This window comes from Labeo rohita, chromosome 17 (assembly GCF_022985175.1).
Source record: "Labeo rohita strain BAU-BD-2019 chromosome 17, IGBB_LRoh.1.0, whole genome shotgun sequence".
Taxonomy (NCBI): Eukaryota; Metazoa; Chordata; class Actinopteri; order Cypriniformes; family Cyprinidae; genus Labeo; species Labeo rohita.
Genome location: NC_066885.1, coordinates 20,570,105 through 20,595,217, shown reverse-complemented (window position 1 = coordinate 20,595,217; position 25,113 = coordinate 20,570,105). Strand labels below are relative to the sequence as shown.

General features: G+C 36.1%; 1 protein-coding gene across 3 annotated transcripts in view; it reads left to right on the top strand.

The window, feature by feature from the left end:
- bahd1 (bromo adjacent homology domain containing 1) overlaps positions 1-25,113 on the top strand; it is a 39,939-nt gene that overhangs the window by 1,093 nt on the left and 13,733 nt on the right. Inside the window, exons 1-2 of one of the 3 annotated variants that reach the window (XM_051133690.1) lie at positions 15,460-15,662; positions 20,392-21,951. In XM_051133690.1, coding sequence (XP_050989647.1) covers positions 20,412-21,951 — 1,540 coding nt within the window. In that variant the 5' untranslated portion in view covers positions 15,460-15,662; positions 20,392-20,411. The other 2 variants (XM_051133689.1, XM_051133688.1) reach the window with 2 other exon arrangements.

Sequence of the window (25,113 nt, the reverse complement as noted above, 5' to 3'; positions counted from 1 at the left end):
ATTGTGAAATATTTTTACTATATAAAATAACTGCTTTCTATTTGAATATATTTTAAATTGTAATTTATTCCTGTGATCAAAGCTAAATTTTCAGCATCATTACTCCAGTCTTCTGTCACATGATCTTTCAGAAATCATTCTAATATGCTGGTTTGCTGTTCAAGAAACATTTATTGTTATTATCAGTATTTAAAACAGTAATTTTTTGGAAAGATATTATATAAATTAATACTTTTATTTAGCAAGGATGCTTTAAAGTGATGATAAAGACATTTCTAATGTTATAAAAGATATCTGTTTCAGATGAATGCTGTTCTTTCTAAAAAAAAAAAAAAAAAAAAAAACTAAAAAATCTACTTTCAACATCATAATAATAAATGTTTTTGAGCAGCAAATCAGAATATTAGAATAATTTCTGAAGGATCGTGTGACTGGAGTAATGATGCTAAAAATTCAGCTTTGAAATCACTACATTTTACATTTTATGATTTACAAATCATTACATTTTAAAATATATTAAAATAGAAAACAGTTATTTTAAACAGTAAAAATATTTCAGAATTTTACTGTTTTTGGATCAAACTTCTTTAAAGGGGTCATCGGATGCCCATTTTCCACAAGTTGATATGATTCTTTAGCGTCTTAATGAAAAGTCTCTAATATACTTTGATTAAAAATTCTCAATGGTTTTGTAAAACAACACCATTTTTACCTTGTCAAAATGAGCTCTGCAAAAATCGTCTCATTCTAAGGGGTTGTTCCTTTACATGCAAATGAGCTCTGCTCACCCCGCCCCTCTCTTCTCTCTGTGGAGTGATGAGCTTGCTTACTTTAGCTGCTATACTTCCTAACTACCACGTATTTTGAATATATGTATTGTATTTTATGCTTTCACTAACAGTCCTTCTCAAAGTGATTAAAGCACAGGCTTTATTTCTGACATCTAAATATATATATATATAAACACACCGAAGACACGCATGACAAGCTGATATGAAAATATACTTTAGGCCACATGACTGAAACTGATGGGTAAGCTTTTGTTTGTAATATTTCTCATGTTTTTTGAACATCCAGTTAGATTGGTTGGTTTAATTCTCTATGGCCATTATTATCCAGAACCTCCTTTCATACTGTTGCCATGTTTGAGAAGCAAGCGTATGTTCTGTTGTCCTATTTTCTGATCCAATTATAGGATTTCTAAATGATGTTCAATGCGGTTTAATTCACATTCCTTTTGGCTGCCCTTTTTAAGTGGCTGAATTCTAAAATAATGACTACGTGTTCATCTCGAATTGTTTTGTTTTTTACGTTTCATTGGTTTTGTTTGAGCTAAAGGTCTTCATAAAAGTAAATGTGGTTTGTAAGTTGAAAATCTACACTTACAAGGCAGTGTTCTCCAAAACATTTCCCACTAACCATCCAAAACAGTCAGCTTAAGGTGAAATGTTTTGACTAAACCGACAAGGTAAAATATAACCTACAGTCTAAATGCTACTATCAAGAGAGGATATAAATAGCACACAGGTCTGCTGAATATAAAGTGACAGTAATTATGGTATTACGTAGATGGAAAGGCTGAAGCTGAAGGAAAAGAAACAAGCAGTATGAATAAAATTTCAAAAGGGTTTTATTTCCTCTTTAGTGCTTCAGGGTCCATGATATTTATTGTGGTCCTCAAGTGTATTACCTTCCTTGTAAATAGTTAGATTGGTATATAGGAAGCAATGTTTATGGCCTTAAAATGATTAGAAAGTGGAAACAACAGCAGGTGTTTTACTGCAAAGCATTTGGTGTCAATTATTTATATTTATATGAGACCCTCATAAACAGTTGGATAGAGAATGTTTTCATGTTTTCACGAATAATGATGAAAGTATTGGTCTAATGTTGAAACTTATGTGTGTGTGTGTGTGTGTATATATATATATATATATATTATGTGCTTCTAGAAAATTATTGCAAAGATTACAATTAACAGAAATGACTATTTTCAACAAAAGATTAATTTCTGACCATTAAACTAATCTAAATGTATGCGTTCAATATTGACAGATTCAGATATATCATAATTAAATATCAAACAGTTCTCAGATAAAGAAACAGTTTTCTTTTGAGCTCATCCTATTTTCCTTGTCAAATGCGCTTAGTACAGCTCAGTCTCTCACTGAATCAATTCAGCTCATGTTTAACATGAATTATCACCTCTTGGGAAAAAGAAATCCATCAAACATGTATGCATGATTAGGATTTTTCACTGAGCAGATCATCAGTGATATCCCATTACAGACGGCAGCTTATGTGCAGCAAATTGACTTTTAGATTAATGGTCCATAACCCCTTTTACCAAATTTGTACAACATGGAGTATAACAGGGCCGCCTCGTCTCCACTCGTTGCACATCAAATCTAAAAATTTGACATGGAGAATTGGATTTAAAAAGACAAAGTTGTAACAATTACACAACGGCCTCACTGTATTGATATGTATTACAAGTGAAGGTACAGGGTATGTGCTAGTTTATCTTTAGAGCATTGATTCTTTTGCTGATACAAACAAGATATAAAATAATAGCCTGTATTGATTCAATAAAGTTGCTTTGCTGCTGATCTGCCAGAGCTAATATAAATGTCTTCCAGTGAATCTAAAGGACAAAGACACTTGCAGAATTTGAACCAAGCAAAGCCTCCCAATTCCTGTGATGCACAAATCCATTTTTTTTGGCATGATTGCCAGTATATATATATGTATATGTAGGTAGCATATCAGTTACTTGCTAGTATTAGAGATTAGTTTAATTATTATAATTTAGTTATTGTATATTGACTTGCACATGCCGATTTCTTGTATTTTTACGTTAAGATTACCTTCGCGTCATCTGACGCTCACTTAAAGATTTACGCTTTACTGTTAAATCTTAAGTAAATCTCAGATAGTTTTAATAATTCTACACAAAATGTATGTAACATGTTCTTTGACCATGAAATCTCAGACTTGTTGATAGTCTTCTCATCTTTTCCCATTAAAAAAAAAGTATGGCCTTATGAAATCAGTTTTATTTCTTCCTATAAGTACATTTTTTTTTTTTTTTCTGTTTTAATTTCTTTCTCTGGATGTTTTTTTTTTCTAGACTCTGTTTTAATGGTTAAAATAATAAATATTAATCAAAAAGCATGTCTCATTAACTGAAATACACAATTTATCAATTTTATTTTTCCCAAATACATTTTTTTTTTCAATTTTTTTTTTCTGTTTTAATTTCTCTGGATTCATTTTTTTCTTGCCAGTTTTAATTTGTCTAGACTCTGTTTTTGTGGTTAAATAAAAAATTTAATTTTTTAGTTTTTTTAATTTATCAGTTTTATTTTTTCCCAAATACGTTTTATTTTTTTTTCCAAATTTTTCAGTTTTAATTTCCCTGGATATTTTATTTTATTTTATTTTATTATTATTATTTTTTTTTTCAATTGTAATTTTTCTAGACTCTGTTTTAATGGTTAAATGAAAAAATATTACTCAAAAAGCATGTCTCATTAACTGAAATACACAATTTATGTCACAGTTTCTTCAAGTTAAACCGAATTTTTTTGACGGGTTTGTGTAAAGACCATTAAGTTTTTGTATGTACATATTATATAGATGATGTTCATGTGTTCATGTACTCGTATATTGAGGCGGCAGGGGCTGAAAACGCTGTAAGCGTCACACGCACTTCAGTATGTGTGTAGTAAACAAAACCGCACGTCTGGGCTATTCATTTACACAGACAGACAGAACATACAGGTTCGTATTTAAATAGTATTGTTGCGGCCCAAATTCTGTGACATTATGGATAAAGTAAATTCTATTTTTATGATTGGATTCCGCGATTCCGTCTGCCTTTTCCACATGGCGGAAGTCATAGGCCCCTAAAAAATTTATTTTTGCACTGAAAAAATATAAACCGACCAGATAAACCAGCTCTTCTTGCTCCGTTTTAAATATTTGAATCATCTCATTCCTCATGCATATTTAAGGATTCATTTCCAAACGGTGCTTTGAATTATTACATGTACCAAAATGTGTACCAAATGTCAGCTGACTAATCAGTGATGACTAATTGTTGTTTTCCCTTGACGGCAATGTACTGAAAGCGGTTCTTGGAAGCCTATAGAGACGCCGTATCTCACTGGTGACACTATATGGAACAAACATGTCATTTTTATTAAGATAATTTAGGGTGAGATTGGGGTTACAGTGAGTGGGGTTGTGAGTTACAGACTCAAATGTCCCTTCTTTTTATCCCAGAAACCCCCAAAGGCAAGACTTTCTTCAAGATGCATCAAAAGTACTTCGATTACAGTATTTCTATTCGAATGAAGACACTGTGGAATGTTCTTTGTTACCTTGAGGACATATGTCCCTGAGATTTCTAGCTCGCGCATATGCTTGACGGGGAAGAGACGTTTCATGTGGCTAATCTTAAACCCATCAGACACGGCCTGGTCCCGCGCCAGAGTCACAGCTGTGAAATTTACTGGTGTGTTTGGGGGGGGTAAGAGTGGCCACCGAAACCAGATTCAGCTGTTTGCGGGTTTGCAGCTGTGGTGGACGTGAAGGAGTTGAAGCTCTCCTGGTCTATTATCGCTGCTAAGATGTTTACGCTAAAAGGACGGTAAAGCCTATTCATGAGCCGCTCGAAAATCTTCCAAGCCAGTCCTCAGGCTTCCCCTGAAGCTTGTGGAGCACATGGTCTTCAAAATCACAGATGGCAACACCAGCATGTGAGAACACAAGATTGAGCCTCTGTTGTTTGTGCTGGTCGTTACTACACAGCTGGAAACCCAGTCAAACTATTGTTGGTTTTTCGCTCAGAATGCTGAAAGCATCTAAAGGAGTCGATTCTTTCACTGTAATCTTAACAAGATTTGTCATACGAGTGTATGAGGAAAAAAAAACATCCCCTGCGCTTTCCTGGGCACTTTGCCCTGCGTCTTTCATGCCTTTGAAGGCAGACTCTTTAACAACTAACAAGAGTTTGACTTCCTGTGTTCTGTCAGTTCAGTGGCAACAAACTGTCATCTGAGAGTCTGAACTAACACCAGCAAACAAATTAACATGCTGTGTACATCCAGAATCTCTTTACTCTTTCTTTAGATGTTTTGAAAGATCTTTAACACTCTTTTCAGACTATAGGTATAGCTGCACATAACCATTTATGTTCAACTAAAGAGACACCTTAAATCAAACAACTCAAATTAATTGTGGGGATGGGTTTACTTAACGGGATAGTTCACCTAAAAATGAAAATTCTGTGGTCATTTACTCACCCTCATGTTGTTTTAAACCTCAGTGTTGTTTCTTTCGCATAACATAAATTTAAATGAGATTCTTTTATGTTCCTTAAAAAAAGAGTGTCATACAGATTTGAAACAACATGATAGAATTCTTTGTTTTTGGTTGTTATTGAATTTATAATTATTTTTTTTGGCTAAATTACCCCTTTATTAATCCCACTTCCGCCACTGAATAAATAAATAAAGGTAATTGTGACTTTTTATCTCACAGTTCTGATTTTTTTCTCGCAGTTGGAGAGTTTACATCTTACAGTTCTGACTTTTTTTTTCTCAGAATTGCATAATACAAACTCTGACTGTATCACGCGATTCTGAGAAAAAGTCAGAATTGCGTGATACAAACTCACAATTGACTTTTTTTCTCAGAACTGTGTGATTAAAAACTCGCTATTGCCAATTATGAAGTCAGAATTGTGAGATATAAAATATATATAAACTCACAATTCTGACTTTTCTCAGAATTGCGTGATATAAACTTGTATTTGTAAGTTATAAAGTCAGAATTGCGAGACGTAGTCACAATTCTGAGAAATAAAGTGAAACTCACAATTCTGACTTTTTTCTCAGAATTGTGATACAAACTGTCAATGACTTCATAACTCTCAAATGCGAGTTATGAAGTCAGAATGGAACTTTATCTCACTTCCTATATCCGGTAAGCGAAGCAGTGTATCCCCACTTCCGGTCCCATCGCAACACAATGAAAACTAATGGGAGAATCCTCTCTTTCCTTTCTTTCGCCGGTGTTACTGCAGTGTGTTTGGCTGCTTTTATTCTAAACAATGACACACTGCCTCAGTTTTCACGATTTCTGACACATCACAGATGAGATGCGTGGGATGAATTAAGGTCCTTCTAAAATATTACGCGGGGAGCACGTTCGTGTGGAGTATGCATTTTGAAACTGAGGATGTTTAGGCCTACATCTCATATCACCTGCTGAAATGTTCCTATTAATATATTTCTCTTCCAAATGTGCATTCTGTATAATAAATTTAACCTGCTGCAGTTAATTTCGTCTTCTCATTAACAATGTTTTTCTCATCATATTTTATACCTGTTTACATCAAAATACATTATAAATAAACACCCTTACTAAATTAACCAAGGATTTACTATAGTAAATGTACTAACCATGTTATATTTTTATTTTTTTCCGCTGACTGATTTCCAATTGTATTGCCATAGTTTTACTACACATACCATGGTTAATTTTCATAAGAGCGGTATTAAAATAGATGAATGAATGCACGGGCGTTGCCTTAAAGAAATAACAATGTTGAACATTTTAGCTAATTAATCTAGTCAGTATAACACGTTGACAGTGTGATTTGAGTATTATTTAAGAATTTTGGCATAAACGTGAATTACATACAGTGAAATGACTGTGAATGAAAAATGACAGAATAAAGACTAAAATTTAATACAAATAAATAAATAAATATGTTGATTCTGATTTTATTCATCAGGTCTCACACACACTGCACGCACTGACGCAGTGTGGTGAAATCAGGCATGTTTACGAGCCATGGGTTTCTCAGATCGGTACGTTGGATTAAAACTACAAGTTCCGTTGCGTTTGGAAAATTATGTGCACAGTAATCATCAGAATATTTCTTCGCCTGTCTCTGAAAATGTGTGGATTTTTCAACCTGCAGATGCTCATTTTAACAGGCTTTTATTCAAGTAGTGAATACAGCATATTGAATAATATATACATAACCGGAAGAATCGATACACTGCTTCGACAAGCGCTTCCGGTGTTCAATTCCGGTGAGATAAAGGTCCATTGTGAGACATAAAGAGAAATTCACAATTCTGACCTTTTCTCAAAATTGTGAGTTTTATCTTGATTTTTTTCTCAAAATTGCGACTTCTTGTCTCGCAATGGGACATGAAGAAAATTACATATAATTCAGTTACATTATTTAGTGTTTTTCATATGATATAAAGTGACATATAGTTAACCTGTAAGCAAGGTTTTACTGTAAAAATTGAACTTAAAGGATTACAAAACTTGTGTAGCATCAGCGGGAGGTTATTACATTGAAGAGCCAAACTATTAAAGCCACTGATGTTAAAGCTTGCTTATTTTTCACATCAGTAATGAAGAAGAGTAGTTGGAGAGCTAAATGGCATCCCTTTATTAGGACCCTTCATCAGCGATTCTCATTTAAGTGTGATTATATATTAATATGAAGATTTGATCTTATTAGATTTTATTTAAGTGGTTGTCTTGTGAAGCCATTCCTCCTATTTATGTTCCTTTTGTTCGGTTTGCCTTCATGCTGAGTCACATACACAGATGTCACATTGTGAAGATTGGCATTAGGATGTTTGTAAATGATAAATGTGTCAAATATAGAGGAAAATCTTGTTGGCCAGAACTGTATACGGCCTCAAATGGCAGTCAGTGTGTACTTTGACTCTAGGACAGCTACACGGATAGCATTAAAGAAAAGAAGCTCACATTATTTCAGAATGTAAGCAGTATGTGTGTTCAGGAGCCGCTCTGTTGTTTTATTGGTTTGTTGATTAAACATGATTTTGAAGTCTGCAGTAATGAACACTGATAATGGTTATTAGCTAAAAAGTAAACAAAACGAAACAGAATTGTCTTTACAAAAGGCCTCAACAGGAGATCCACCAGCAATTGCAACCAGGTAGAAAACCTTGAAAGCAAAGTGTTCACTTTGCCTTTCTTCTGGTTCAATCAATTAATCTGAAAGTGCTTGTTTCTCTAATGATTGTTGTTATAAGCAAAATTGGTTTTGGCTTTATAGGTCAATCTCTAATGGAGAAGTGAAACTCTTTTGAATTTTGATAAACAAGCATTTCTCTTATTTAATTGTGCATGTCTTTTGAAATTGTTTATTTTACAAGGCCTGCATGAAAAATGTCCCATAAATAAATGTTTTGCGGCTTTTGTTCTGGAATGAACAAAGTGTTGCTATGTACGTATGGCAGTTCATGACAGTTCAATTTGTTCTTTGATTACCACTATACAGCGTATAAAGTAGACTAATCTAGCATTTAATGGGAAGCTGTCAGAGAAGAGCAATTTTAGGAGACAATTTGTCCGAAAGCTTCACTTTAGTGCACTGAAATGGAGTAAAGTGATTACTCTGAGTCACTAAACTGGCAGAAGGTCGCGCAGTGGACAGTGAACTCTTGGACAATGTGTTAGTGTCAGTATCAGACTGTGCCGCTGCACTCTTGGTGTGATGACGCAGTGGGTTAACATTAACGCTTTTCAGCCTCTTCTCTGTGAATTCTCTGCTTTTCAAATGCCAGTTTGCAAATGAACCCATGGCACCAGTGTGCTCATGGCCACCTGAGCTGATAAAGCTTCATTTTTCTGGTACTTCTGAGCATTTTTGTGGTTCTCGTAACAGCTGGTGTGTAATTCCTATCATTTGAAAAACAAGGATAATGTCAGTCAGTAGTTTGAATTTGGATATAGGCAGATGTGTAATAGTACTTAAGTAAAAACCCAGCAGTGCTTATTGCAAAATCGCCTCAGAATGAAAATTTGCTGCAAGTTTATTCACCCTCAGGTCATCCAAGATATAAATTAGTTTGTTTCTTCATCAGAACAGACCTTGAGAAATTTAGAATTATATGACTTGTTCGCTAGTGAATCCTCTGCCATCAGAATGAGAGTTCAAACAGCTGATTAAAAACATCATAATAATCCACAAGTAATGCACATTACTCCAGTGCATCAGTTTATGTCTTTTAAAGTGAAAAGCTGCATGTTTGTAAGAAATAAAACCCTCATTAAGATGCTTTAACTGAAAACCGTTTTTTCTGGCCGAAATCCATAATGACGCTTCCTGCAGTGAAAAAGTCCACCCTCATCTTCTCACATCAAAGTCCAAAGACATAATAAAACTGTCTTTGCTTGTAAATGGTGCTTGATCTGTGCATATTTCACTCAAAATTCAGACAGGATGACTTTTTAAAGCGATAGTTCAGCAAAAAATGAAATTTCTGTCATTAATTACTCACCCTCATGTTTTTCCAAACCTTAATTCATCTTCAGGGGCCAGTTGCATAAAAGGTTAAGACTAGTCTTAAAAGTAAGCCAGCTATTTTTTTTCTTTAAAGCTGGTCGTCATTATTTAAATTCAGTTACATAAAAATGTAGATTAGTCTAAGTTGAATCCAAAAAATAAGACTGATTACCCTTTGGCTAACTGCTAGCTGGTCAAACTAGCTCTTAAGACACTGTCTTAACATAGAGGCTAAGTTTATGCAACTGGCCCCAGAACACAAATTAAGATATTTTTGCTGAAATCCGAACGTTTTCTGACCCTGCATAGACAGCAACTCAACTACCATGTTCAAGTAGGACTGGATGATATGATTTAAATTCAAAACTTCACTCAATTAAACGTTTTACCTCAATTATAATTAATGAATGATTATTTTTATTGTAGTATTATTATTTTTCTTTATTTCTTTGTTTTTTCCCCTAGTTATAGATGTGAATCTTCCTCTAAGCAATCTTGTTTTTTTTTTTTCAATTGAACTAAATGTAAAAATGTGCACAGGTTTAACGCTATATTATCGGCTTGGAAAATGTTAATTTGACTAAAAACACAGAGACCGGAAATGTAAAGCACCATTTGGGCGAGACTTCCACGTTTAGAAAAAGGTGGATATTGCCTTCAAATACAAAAGTTGCCATGCCAACCTGCTACTGTAAACAAAAGCTCGCTATGTTTGCCCCACCTCCGTGGTCTTCTGGTTGGTCCAGATGGTCATCCATTAGCAACATTGGGTGTTAAAGTGTAAATTCTGTTAACTTGACAGGGAGTCTTAAACGCAACTCGCTTGCGAGATGGTGCAAAAAACGCAAACACAACGGTCACACTGTAATATGTTTTTAATGGGAAAGTATTAACAGGATTAAAAAAACTAAATAACCAACATGGGAAAATTAATGTTAGTTAGAAGTTCTGGTTTTGATTACTTTTTGATTAATTGTCCATTCCTACATTCAAGGTCCAGAAGGGTAGTAAGGACATGGTTAAAATAGTCCATGTGACATCAGAGGTTGAAGCTACAAGAATACTTTTTGTGCACAAAGAAAACAAAAATAACAACTTTAACAGTTTCTTCTCTTCTGTGTTAGTCTTTGTGTTCATGAGAGTATCACAGGAGCCGGCATCTGTCATAGAACCCGGATGCACTGCGTCCTGTTTACAAACAGATGAAGAACACGATGTACATAAATTGGTCTTTGTAAACATGTCTGAAGATTTCAACAGAAAGGATGCAATTTTTTGCCCAGCCTTACTTATTTGAACCAGAATATACAGACGATGATCTAAGAGAGATGGACGTTCAATTAAAGGGGTCATCAGATGCCCATTTTCCACAAGTTGATATGATTCTTTAGGGTCTTAATGAAAAGTCTCTAATATACTTTGATTAAAAATTCTCAATTGTTTTGTAAAACAACACCCTTTTTACCTTGTCAAAATGAGCTCTGCAAAAATCATCTCATTCTAAGTGGTTGTTCCTTTAAATGCAAATGAGCTCTGCTCGCCCCACCCCTCTCTTCTCTCTGTGGAATGACGATCTTGTTTACTTTAGCCGCGTTTAGCCGCTAAACTTCCTAACTACCACGTTATAAGGAAAGGCGATCGCAAAGATTCATAAAAAAATGCTTATACTCACTTCTGCTGTAAGTGAAGCTGGGTCACGAATTATTCGCGTGAACATAGACGGATATATGTAGATCGGGAGGCGCATTCCATTCACAAACAAATGTAATCCACTGCATCTTCAGCTGCTCAGATGTCGGGAGTAAATGACGACCATTATGTTCATTATTACATCCAGCAACACAACACCTCAATCTCTCAATTTGAGATATTCTTGTCTAATTTACATCCCTGCTTCGGCATCGAAACAAGGAAAGTTACTGGACTGTGACAGCTGGTCTGAGGTAAGATGCTCATGTCAATCAACTATTGTGGGAGCGGCCTCTGTGGGTGTGACGGCTCAACGAGAGGCATCCGAAAACGGCTCGATTTGAAAAAGGGGACATTATTTTTACAGATTAATTAAAAACCACTGCATGGATTTTTATCATTATAGGGTAGATTTGTACATACACTGCCAACACACATTAATATTCAAACAACATGAAAAAGTGAACTTTGCATCCGATGACCCCTTTAAGAGAAAAAAAAAATGTTGAATTAAGTAGTTATTTTTGTTTTCTTTGTGCACAAAAAGTACTCTTGTAGCTTCATAACATTACGGTTAAACCACTGATGTCACATGGACTATTTTAACAATGTCCTTTCTGTGCCTTGAATGTGGTAGTTGCGTTTCTGTCTATGCAGGGTCAGAAAGCTGTCAGATTTCATCCAAAATATCTTAATTTGTGTTTCGAAGCTGAACGAAGGTTATATGGGTTTGGAAAGACATGAGGGCTTTTACCAGTGTTTTTCCCCGGAATCAGGCTACTTTAACTTTGTAAATGTTGTTTACTGGGGTACCCCCACTGAAACATGATAGGGCTAGTTTTGGGGTAGTGTAGCAATTGGGTGGGTTTTCTTGAGTATTTTCTTTTTGCTGTTTGAATTTTGTTTACTGATTTTCCATACTAATAAGCCGAAATTTATTGATCTCCATAGGGAAATTCAAAAGAGTAATATCCGCCTTATTGGCGCCGACAACATAATGACGACCAAGCTTTAATGTACTCCTTTGCTTTACCATCTGATCTATCAAAGGCAGTGAGCATATGTTAAATGAGGCTGAATTATGTGAGTTAAATAGCCTATTTCAAATGTCTTTTTCTCATTAAAACAGCAAGGAAACACATTTCAGGTAGGAGAAGGCTAAGCTGAAGGTTGATCTGCTGGAAAAAACATCTTTACTTTGAGGCTTATACTATGAGCTTGTCAGTGTAAAATGAGCTTTGCTTGCAGTGCTAATTGTTACCTCTGTTCATTTGTTTTTTGTTAGACTGTTCTACTGATTTAAAAGTCAGATGGAAATTTGAGACGACAACAGACATTTGCGCAGCTTTTATCATGATTGGTTCATAAAGCAGAAAATCATTGTTTCATTTTCTAAAGCTTTTTCGACTCGAGATACTAATGGACTCAGATGCTTGATAGAAGGGTTTTATATTTCCACCCACTTTATTGCTAAGATTTATGCAATAGCTCAGGGTGTGTTTGCCATCCTGCCACACACGATGTGCATTTTAAAGGCTCCCTGATTAAAACGGCGTAATCACCAGGATGGCAGTCATTTTAGGGATCATTCATTACACATCTCTATTTGATACTCTTATCTGAGACACTGCAGCCTCAGAGGAAGAATCTTCGAGCATTAGATCCTAGTTAATGTTTCATTGTGTGTGTTAAGATCTGGCCTTAAGCAAGTTTTGTGAAGATTTGTAAGTGCTTATCCATTTGATCTGTTGAGCTTATTGCTCTAAGTATGCAAATTCCATTCATTTTTCCTAAATTAAATGTCATATTTTCGAATGGTATTAAACGCATCATTTTATATATTAAAAAAAAATTGTATTTTGCGGGCATTTCTCTCAGATTAGCCTTTGCAGGACTTTTGTTGTATCTGCGATACTGTTGGGTATCACTGTACATGATTATCATTATGAATTACTCAAAGCATTCTCAAGGGTATCTACTTAGTTTTTAGTTTCATACACCAGAACCCAGGTGTATTCTTAACTACATGCAACCTGTGTGGTTATTTATCCACATTTTTCTAAAACATCATATCTCCATCACAATCACACTTTGGGGTATGGGTTATCTTAAAGGCGTCTAAGGCATCTTAAAGGCTGGTCTATGTCTGCTCAGTGTAAATACACAATGCCAAATAAAGGCCAGACTAAATTATGCCTGCTCTCACCCACTGTAGCCTCTAATATGAAAACTATAAAGTTGCAATTGCTGTGTGAATGCATTTATTCCACCTCTGAGCAGCATTGAACAATCTGTGGAAATACATCTAAATGCCACCTCACAGCCACTTCTGTGTCACCTTTGAAGTATAAATTTGGCAATAGAAAACTAGTATTTAGTTAAACAAGGAGATCAGGCTGCAGCTGTAAAACGTGATATACTTCCCATCGATTTACAGTGCGTTCCTCATACTCAAGTGCCCTATTTTCCTCTGTTTCTCTATTATTGGCTGTGTAATTTATAATGTAAAGACAAAGCAAAACCAACATCTACAGTATTTCTTAAGCAGTTTTTAACAGCATCCACCTGTTATATGTTGTTTCAAGATATTTATACAGACTCTACGGCTCAGTTTAAATTAGGAAAAGTACACTATAAGAAAAAAATTGCTGGAAAAATATAGCGTCCTGGCATAAAATGACTAGTACTTTTTCCTTCAACCCTATAACTTGACACAGTGCAATGCGTAATTCAAAATATGGATAAACAACTGAAAAATCAGTATATAAAATTCCTTCATGTTAACAAGGTGCATTGTTTCAGACTTTTGGTTTATGTTGGAGATTTAGAAGAGATTCTATTATGTTTTTTTCTTTTTTGAGTTTTGTGGTTACCATTGGGCTGAAGAGTGGCACTTCTTTTTAGGATGTGGGATGTGTTGCTTCAGCTTATAAAGACTGAGAATAGTTTCTTTTTGTTTATCCCATGCTATGCAGTTTCTATATTGCACACAGGAAATATCTGTCAGGTTTGTTCAATGACAATGAAATTGTTTAAATGAACTTCTAGTCTTTTTTTACAAACCTAAACAAATTGTGTGGACAGGTTTTCCTTAAGTTCATTGCACAAACTATATTCAGTTGTACAAACAACACTTTTTAAAGAAAAATAAAAGAAATCCATAGCAACATACACTACCAGTCAAACGTTTTTGAACAGTACGATTTTGAGTGTTTTTTTAAATAAGTCTTTTCTGGTCCCCAAGTCTGCATTTATTTGATTCAAAGTACAGCAAAAACGGTACAGTTTTTAAGTGTTTTTACTATTTAAAATAACTATTTTCTATTTGAATATATTTTAAAGTGTAATTTATTCCTGTGATTTCACAGCTGAATTTTGAGCGTCATTACTTCAGTCACATAGAAATGATTCTAATATTCTGATTTGCTGCTCAAAAAACATTTATTGTTATTATGATGTTGAAAAGTAGAACTTTTAAAGTAGAAAGAAACTCAGGTTTCTTTGATGAATAGAAAGTTCAGAAGAACAGCATTTATCTGAAATAGAAATCATCACTTCTGATCAATTTAAAGCATTTCTATCATTTCTTCCCCCCCCCAAAAAATCTTTCTATTCATCAAAGAATCCTAAAAAAAAGTACTCAAATGTTTTAAATATTGATAACAATAATAATGTTTCCTGAACAGCAAATCAACATATTAGAATGATTTCTGAAGAATCATGTGACACTAAAGACTGGAGTAATGATGCTGAAAAATGTAGCTTTAATCACGGTAATAAATGACATTTTAAAACATATTAAAATAATAATAAAAAACAGTTATTTTAAACAGTACAAATATGTCAAAATGTTACTGTTTTTGCTGTACGTTGGATCAAGTAAACGCAGGCTTGGTGAGCAGAAGAGACTTCTTTAAAAAAACATTAAAAATGTTCATTTTGACTGGTAGTGTAAACCTAACTTAACAATGTAGCATGCAAATGAAAGGCTTAACAGTACTCATTTCCCTTTGATATTTATATAGGAACACTAAATCATTGACTTGCACTTCTTTTCCAGTGTGATTTGTTTATGAATGCTCATATTAGCCTGAGTGTTTTCACATGCATTAAAGAGACAAGGACCTAAGCTTGACTAGCATTCTGTAATGACCTCGTCAAAAACCAACTAGTTGTTTGAATTAGATTTGAATAAGGGAAGTAGGGTTTGTTCCTGGAAGCACTGGGAGTTCAGTATGGCTGTACGTGAGCAATTATACATCTTTTAAAACTAAAACTCGTGCCTAGACAGCTCTGATAACCTCATGCAAACTTTTATCCTTGGGCAGTTATTTCATTATCCAGTTTCTGAGTATTGCTGATGATCAGATAGTCCAAGGCAGTCCATTATGTAATAGCTGTTGATCCAAGCAAGGCACTTGCTCACTGCATGCGATCAAGCACTGACCAACAGTGAGTTTGACGGAGCGGTGGGGTCTAAACCTCAGCCGACGGCTGTCATTTTTGCATTTTTCATCACTCAACTACCTGAGTGATGCCAACGAGACCTCGTCCCAGCGCAGCAGCGGCTTTCGCGAATGCAGCGCATGAATATTATCTCGAGCAGCACGCTACTTCGGAAGTAGGTCACCGATTAAACGTGTCTTGTCAGCTGTGTGTGCTCCCCTCGTTTCATTTCACTGTTGAACATCGATATCATTGTAATAGCCCAACAACAGGACCCTCGTTGCTCGCGGAATGTGATTATTTGATCGGGAATACAGCGGAGTGAGTGGATGACGAGGTAAATGAAGGATTACTAATCTGTTTTATCTTGGTTCTGCGCTTTTCTCTGGCGCTCGCTCTCGGTGGGGAAATAGCCCGAAACATGACATGATCCGCAATCGCTGCTGTACGAATTCGATTCGAGAGGCGCTTTGTAGTTACACTTGTGAAACTGTTCTTTCATCGTGCTCAGGATACCATCGCGAAGCTCGGAAATTTCGGCAGGGACCGACCGAGCGCTTTCCGCTTCGGCGTTGGATTCTCACGGTTGGCCGTTTAGTGTCATATTCAGCACTGACATTATTGCTCGGGTTCGAGTTGGTCGTGCTGGTTCGGTTTCGCAGTTGGGAGGTATGCGGTGGCAGAAACCGTAGGGTGTGAGTCGAACAGCGCTGTTTTTTTAGTGTGTGTGTGTGTGTGTGTGTGTATGCGTGTGTGTGTGTTTGTGTGATACGCCCTATGAGCCATGCGAGCTCCTCTCATCATCATACACCTCCAGCACGCGTTTGCCGCCTTTATCCCGGATTACTTTAATCGCGCTGTACATTTCACTCAGATGTGTTTCATTCTTTCTTTTCTTTCAGTCCACACCTTCCCGTTCTCCATATCTGCAGTGTAGGAGGAAAAGAACAACATCTATTTGTGTACACACTGAGTGAGGGGTAAATTCCAGATTGCACGAAGGAAAAAGCAACTTCTAAACGTCAGATATCACGTTAAACCGCATTCCCGTCTATTAAAGCGCAGACTGGACGCATTTTTCCGAATGTTTTCGTTTTACGCCCGAAACGCCAGATGGCTATCCGGTTATTTGCCAGAAAGTCATGGGCTGATACCTCAACCCGAAAAAACACCCGGAACGCTGGTAAATTATGGGCAGCAGCCCATTTCCCTTCACCCTTCCTGAAACCAGAAAGGGAACCTCTAATTTTCCACAATATAGTGCCAACAATTCATCCTCCAGCTACCTTTCGTTGGAGAGTTTGTGTTGTGTCACTCAATTGTACGTGACCAGCAGTTAGTCTATTATTTTATGAGCCCCATATCTTTCCAGATCAATAACTTGTGACATTCACCGAATTACAGACTGTTGGTTTAGTTTTTAGTGGCACTTTGGAAAGTTTATTTAAAGCTTTTCACATTTGTGAACTCACACTGTAGGATTAATTTGCGGTAATGGTCTTTATACGAGCAATAGAAGTGAAGTAATAGGCTTTCGAGAAAGAATTTTATTTAATGGTAGTGTGAAAATGTTTTTTTCATATTGATAACCAATGGAAATCCAATGTTTAAGCATTTTTAATGCACTTTTTTGGCGCAGTTGTAACAATCATTGGACCACCACCAAAAAAACCTTACATTCTAAATGTGATAAATGATAGATGTGAGCATAAAATGATAAATGTGTCAAGCTGAATAAATAAGCTTTCCGTTGATGTATGGTTTGTTAAGATAGGACAGTATTTGGCAGAGATACAACTATTTGAAATCTGGAATCTGAGGGTGCAAAATCAAAATATTGAGGAAAATTGCCTTTAAAGTTATCCAAATTAAGTTCTTTTTCTAATCAAAAATTACGTTTTTATATATTTACGGTAGGAATTTAGCAAAATATCTTCATGGAACATGATCTATACTATCCTAATGGTTTTTGGCATAAAAGAACGATTGATCATTTTGACCCATACAGTGTATTTTTGGCTATTGCTACAAATACACATGTGCAACTTAAGACTGGTTTTGTGGTCCAGGATCACAAATATTGATCTTTACTGTAATCGTTGATTTTTAGTTATTTTGCTTTTAGTATAAGGGTTGGTCTATTTGCAAACTATTTTTAAAATAGTCACTTTTGTGGTTAGTTGAACCGCAGAATGATTCCTCTCTTTATCTGGCATGGCTGAATGATTTTAAATGGTAGAGAGCAGTAGGACAGCTGAAGAGGATTGTTGCTGAAATGAGAGAATGCTACAGTTGTCAATTATGCTGGATGCCTTTTTGTGTCCATATTTCAGTGTTTGGTTTTAGGAATGTGCATAAAAGTGTTTCTTTCACGGGTGCTGAACTTGCTCTGCGCGTTGTAAAGGAGAGCGCTGCATGCGTCTGAGGTTGACTGATGGTTATGATGACCTCTTTTATTTGACAGATGGAGTTTCAAATACAGCAGCTGTCAAACTTAATAACCGAGCACATGAATAAATGAATCTATTCACACAATCCAAGCAAGCCTGTAGCATTCATACTTTTTCAAAGCTGTTCTGTCTTCATGGTGGAGCACAGTGATACTAATAATACAGAACATAAAACGCAAAAGCATATCTGAAATTACTGCATCAAACATTAAAAGATGTCTTTGACGAATAATAATAGCTGCTAGGTCAAACTTCAGAGTCAGCTGGAAAGCCGCAAAGACTTCTGTTCCTTTTAAAGGAAGAGGAACTTGTCAATAGGTCAAAGCAGTTAGTGTTTTGTGTCAGTTAGTGTTAAGTTTCGTATGGAGCCCAATTACTGTCGTATGTCTTGGTGTGTGTTTGACCCCTGACTTGCCTTTCATCAATATCTCCTTGCAAATGTCGTCGCAAGGAGATATTGATGAATGTCCTTGAATAGCACTTTTATTTCTCATCTGCAAGTTTAAAGGAATTCTACCTTAATGTCCCATAAAAATTGCAAATCAAAGACTTTTTCTCTGGAGAGCAGCAATTTAAATGGCACTTAAGAAACTAGAGGCACTCAGACTACGTTATTTTTACCAATCAGCTGTCTCTGTTCAACTGTCTCTTAAAGGAATTCCAAAAAAATGAAAAGTGTGTCATTGTTTGCTCACTGTCAAAAGTTTACAAACACAAAATGTTAACTATCTGACCAAAATAAGAGGGATCATACAAATGCATATTATTTATTATTTAGTATTGACTAGAATATGGTATTTCACATAAAAGACATTTATAGTCCACAAGAGAAAATAATAGTTGAAGTTATAAAAACGGCCCTGTTCAAAAGTTTACGTACACTTGATTCTTAATTCTGTGTCGTTACCTGAATCATTTTTATTATTATTTTATTTTTTTAAAAACTCGATGCTTCAGAAGGAAAAACGATGCACTAAGTGCCAGGGGTGTTAACTTTTTAACAGAATCAGGATGTGTATATTTTTCTTATTTTGCTGAAATATCATATTTTTTTCATTTTGTACTTCCCGTCAGAAGCTACAGAAGATACTTACATTTTTCCCAGAAGAAAAAAATAAGTAAAATTTACCCTGATCTTAAAATTCAAAAAGTTTACGCCCCTGGCTCTTAATGCATCGTTTTTCCTTCTGAAGCATCAGTGAGTGTTTAAACTTTCTGTAATAGATGCATATGAGTCCCTCAGTTGTCCTTAGTATGAAAAGATGGATCTCAAAATCATACAGCCATGGTTGGAAATGGTTTAAATACACAAAAACCAAAGAATTTGTGGGACCTGAAGGATTTTTCTAAAGAACAGTGGGCAGTTTAACTGTTCAGGACAAACAAAGGACTCATGAACAACTATCACTAAACAACAACAACAAAAAAAATCTGTGGATCATTCAGGTAACAACAAAGTGTTAAGAATCAAGTATATGTAAACTTTTGAGCGGGGTCATTTTTATAAATTCAACACTTATTTTCTCTTTTGGACTGTATGTAAATGTCTTTTATGTGAAATATCTTATTCGTGTCAGTACTAAATAAAAAAAATAACATGCATTTTGTATAATGCCTTTTATTTTGGTAAAATGATTAACATTTTGCAGATTCTACAAGGTGTACGTAAACTTTTTACTTCAGCTGTATTTGGAAATGGACATTTTCAACATTTCCCTTTTTGTAGTTTTCAGAAGAAATAAAGCAATATGGCTTACTTTGAAACAACACAAGGGTGAGTGAACAATGGCAGATTGTTCATTTTTTGGGTGGACTATACTTTTAAATTACACTGAACGTCATAGTGTAAATAGGAATAGCTGACCTAAGTTTTAGTCTTTGTGGTACTTTCACATCAATCATACTTACATGCAATGTCATAATATTATGTTTTGCAGTCTCTCTGTATATGTTTTAGCAATTATATCATCATTCACTTGAGAAATGAGCATAGGCTAATTATGGCAGTCTTCCAGGTCTGTTAGAGATGAATGTAATCAGTTCTTGAGCCGTGATGTCAGTATGTGCATTGAGGTTAAATCCCAGGAATGTAAGAGATTATTAATGCATTTATGTATTCAAGTTAAAAGATTTTGGTTACAAAAGGCCAAAACAGCATCTGCTCATTAAAAAATTATGTTTATTACACCTACGCAAGTTTACAGTTTAGTGCCCGTGTTTGTCCCTGCCCAATTAAAATTCTTTAAACTCTTGCCAGACCAGCGACCTGATTAAGGTGGCACATAAGGCCACATTTGTGCTGATTTTTCACATTAGTTCACATCGCCGGTCGCATTAATATTAATTAGTGAAGGTTATGAAAGTCGTACTGGCTTCTGTACACACCATATATTTAATCATAGCGGTTACAGCTTTGAAATTACAAATTAACAATGCTTGATATTTCCTTTATAGGTTTTGCATGGCAGAGTGTGATGACCCATGCACGGCAGAGGAACTCTTTATGTGGATACAAGAGTGAATCTGCGGACCAGGTGAGCTGTCAGGCAACTATGGACAGAACTTGGCCAGAAAAGAAGGCTAAAAGATGTTCCACCCAAAGAGGAAAAGGTAAGGAGATCAAAGGAAAGACTACTGGGAGAGACCGGAAGCTGTACCCTCTCAGGGGACGACATGGATTGGGTGAAGTGAGCACGCTTAACTGCTGTGTCGTGTTGACGCGCTTGGATGAGAGCGAAACGAGTAGGAAACTTGCCATGAAGGCCCAGGTGAAGGAAATGCAGGGGAAGGCGAAAATCTGCAAGTGCCGCAAGAAAGCCTGTAAGACTTGCCGGTCAGCGCCTGAACCAAAAAGCAAAGTGAAACCTGATAAATCTGCCTTATGCACAGAATTCATTCTCGAACCTCGCCAAAGGCGGCTGGCCTCTTTAAACGCAGAAGCCGTTAACAGTCTGCTGTTGGACAGAGAGGACCCCCAGCAGACATCAAAACCCTCAAAGAAGCAGCAACAGACAAAAGGAGACACTTCACTCTCTAAAGACACAACAAAAGATAACGATTGTTGCAGAAAAGGCCAAGACAACCGGAAGCGCGCTTGCACCGGAGAGCCCGAACAATGTCGAAACGCCAAAAAAGCAAAGACGGAGTCTGACGCTATTGATCTGCAGACTTTAAACAGTCCTGCTCCCAAACGTCTGGCGGGTTTGAATGCGGCCGCACTCCTCAAGCTGACCAGCACATCCTCGGGAGTGAAGCGCAGGGGTAAAACGGACGGCAAACCGAGCGGCGGAGCTGTGCGAGGGAAACAGCTACCGCTGAAATCACGTAAACAGCAACACAACTTGGCCTGTCAGTCCAAGTTGAATGTATCGCAGCAATGCTGCAGCTTCTGCGAGAAGCAAGCCCTCCACACTGAGGCATTGTGGGACGGTAGCACAGGAAGCCATGGCTTTATTAGCCCCGGATATCAGTGCAGATCCATGCTTGGCTATCCCCTCAAGCCTGTGAAGGAAGAGAAAACAGAGACTGATGTGAAATCTTATTACTGCTGCTCCCAGGAGAGATCAGTGGAGTACTGCCATAGACTAGCCCTGTTCCTCAACCAGAAAACCTTTCCGGAAACCGATGAGCATTCTCTAAAAGGATTTCTCCCTTCTCCTCACACCCTGACGCATCCAGCAATGCCCATCGGTGCCCATCCTTATCCTTGTTACCCCGGGTACTACGTCCACATCGCCCATCACGGGACTCCCTCAAATCCAGGGAGCCACACGCCCTCGTCCGTACCCCCGCTGACTATGTGTGCTAGCGGGGTCCAGAGACCCAAACTGCTGCCCTCGTCGGTGTCCCATCCTACGGGGATCCCTCATCCGGCGTACTGTAACTCTGTGGGCACCTGTTACGGAGAGGCCTGCAGGCTCAGCAGCTATGCCTACAGACCCACGCAACCCATCGCTAACAGGGGCTGCTCGTACAACGCGGGATGCTCCAGCTGCATGCACAAAATGGAAACAGGTAGGATGGAAAATGAAATGAAAGTTTGAAAAACTGTAACTTTATAAGGAAGTTTGAGCCTTTGAGCTTGAAAGAGATTGCTTGCTGTTAACTCTGATTCTTGTGATTATGATTGAAGTACAGAGGAGAAAGTGGTAGTAGGCGAACTGTCCCACATTTTATATTTAAGTAGTGCTTTATCTGATACAACTGAAAAAAAAAATAAGCAAGAAGCATTTCATAAAGCGTGCATGTGTGTGCCAAGCAGACAAAGTGCAACAAAGGTAAACTAATATATTTGTTTTGTTGTAATATTAAATGCTAAGTTCAGGTTTAAAATGGCCCATATTTAAACTTTTTTTCATTTAAATCTTTCCAGTTTAATGGCATTAAAGGAAAAGTCCACTTTCAGAATAAAAATTTACATATACCTTGTCATCCAAGATGTTCATGTCTTTCTTTCTTCATTCGTAAAGAAATTATGTTTTTTGAGGAAAACATTTCAGGATTTTCCTCCATATAATGGACTTCCATGGTCCCCCGAGATTGAACGTCCAAAATGCAGTTTAAATGTGGCTTCAAATGATCCCAGTGGCAGTTTTAAATGATCCCAGCCGACTAAGAAGGGTCTTATCTAGCAAAACGATTGGTTATTTTCATTAACAAAATACTATTTAAATACTTTTTAATCTCAAACGCTCGTCTTGTTTTGCTCTGCCTGAACTCTGTGTATTATGGTTCAAGACGGTTAGGGTATGTCGAAAAACTCCAATCGTGTTTTTTCCCTCAACTTTTCTTTATGACTGAAGAAACAAAGACATGAAAATCTTGGATGACAAGGGGGTGAATACATTATCTGTAAATTTTTGTTCTGGAATTGGACTTCTCCTTCAAAAATATTTTACACCGTTAATGCAGGGGCGGAGCTAGGGTTGGCCACCACACTCATAACTGCTGCTTCTGTCTCCTCTTTTTTTTTTTTTGACAAGAATTGCATTTATTTAGACACTGGTCTTTACGACCACATCAAACAGGAGACTTTTCAGTCATTTACTCCAACTTCACTTCAGCGTAAGGTGCTCATCAGATGAGCAGGAAACTACAGGTGACGAGGGAGCTTCTGAACAGTGAATTACGTCAGATGAGATGTTGTCAGGCCATATGTCAGTAAAACGGATTTATCTGTCCTGTCAGCCGTTATACTGTGCTCGTGGCATGTGCACTTAAATTGCACGCACCAGTGCTTGAAGTGGGAAATTCATAATTCACAATCTATGTATAGTGCCTCAATCAATCAATCAATAATTGCTATTCATATGCAGAAATGGACTTTGGTGTGCATATGATGTGCATGTGTTTGATGTGTATATAATACACAATTTTCGTGTGCATATGATACGCATCTACCCCACACCTACCCAGTCCTACTTATTGCGTATCATATGCCAAAGTCAATTTCTGCGGATACAAAGTAGCGAACGCCAAATAGAAACAGAAAATCGTGCTATAGATATGCACTTTCATGAGATCTGCTGACAACCCCTGAGGGAGCCAAGACTCCGCTTGCATTCATTCACGTGATTTGTCGAGATGAGAGATGACCCCTCTTGGTAGTGTGATTTATGTAGTGTTATTTGTAATGACGCTTTGACTGTAAGTACCAGAAACATGTCAAAATGCCGGTACGCACGAAAAAGTGCCAGTACGCAAAAGGCTAAAAAACAGAAGTGCCGGTACTGCGTACCGGTGCATACCAGCCCACTTCAAGCACTGGCACGCACGAATGTGGCGGCGCGTGCTGTAGCGTGAATGAAACTACGAGCATAAGTGTCAGATCTGCATCACGTTTAGTGGTGGCAGCTCTTAAAGTAATAGCAGCCAGATAAGCTAATAACCCAGCTGTTGTGATGTCTGTTAATCAAAGAACAAAAGAAAAAAAAAAATAAGAAATCAATAACTTTTGTAGCTTTAAGGATTCACCAGTGTTTAATTTAGAATTTAGTGTTTTTATTACTTGTATATTTCCTACTTGCTGAAGGGCACAGGTAAATAATAAGTTTATGTGAAAGTTGCTATTTTTTAAAGTTATTTTTTAGTCTAATTAAATTAAATATAAATAAATAAAATTAAATATAAATAAAATATACTGTAATGTTGAATGACTATAGTCATTGGTTAAATATTACAAAAAAAGAACAATTTCCTATAGACATCAGTAATATTGACCTTCAGTCATAAAAAAAAAAAAAAGAAATTAAACAAATATTAAAAATATACTGTCTTTCTTGTTTCTACATTAATTTGAAGATTGAATGCAAAAATATTGCAATGTAAAAGTATATTTAAAAACTAATGTTAGGTGGGATATTAACATTTTTTATATATAATATATACACTGCCATTCAAAATTTCAGGGTCAGTAAGATTAATATTTATATGGATATAATTTAAATTTATAATGGAATAATTAATTATTTTATTCAGCAAGGATTTACAAAATTGGTTAAAAGTGACAATAAAGATTTCTACGCTTTGAGGTGTTTTTTGAACTTTATATTCATCAAAAAATACAAAGAAATACTTATTTCCCCACTGATAATAATAAAAATTGTTTCTTAAACACCAAAATTTTTGTTTTTCTCCAATATGTATTGTTTATGAAAAAATACAGAATTTTTCACTAGGTTTGCTAGACCTGAATAGCTATATTTGGAAATAATTAATCATTCTGAGGTTAGTGGGGTGATTTTGCTGGAGAGAAGATTTTTGTGAAATTTGTGGGGGGGGGAGGGGGAAATTGTGTGTTTATATTTGTTTTTTGCAAGATCTAACTCCCTTACAAGACACCTCTTTCAGTAACCATTTCAGTGTTTTTTTTTTTTTTTTTTTTAAAAAAAGCTTTAATAGGCCACATCACATCCCCACTGTTTTTGACTAATTCAATAATAATCATCATGATTTTATTGTGATTATTATAAATTAAATAAACAAAATGAAAAATATATTGTAATGATAGTTTAAAGATTAGAAAAATGTGTAGACTTATTTTATTTAAAAGTCACTTTAATATATAAAATAATGAATGACTGAATTGTAGAGAAACTCTTACTCTGATGTGGATGGACTGATTTCCACATTCATCATTCTATACCATGTTTGTATCCTCAACCTTGACTGAGACGT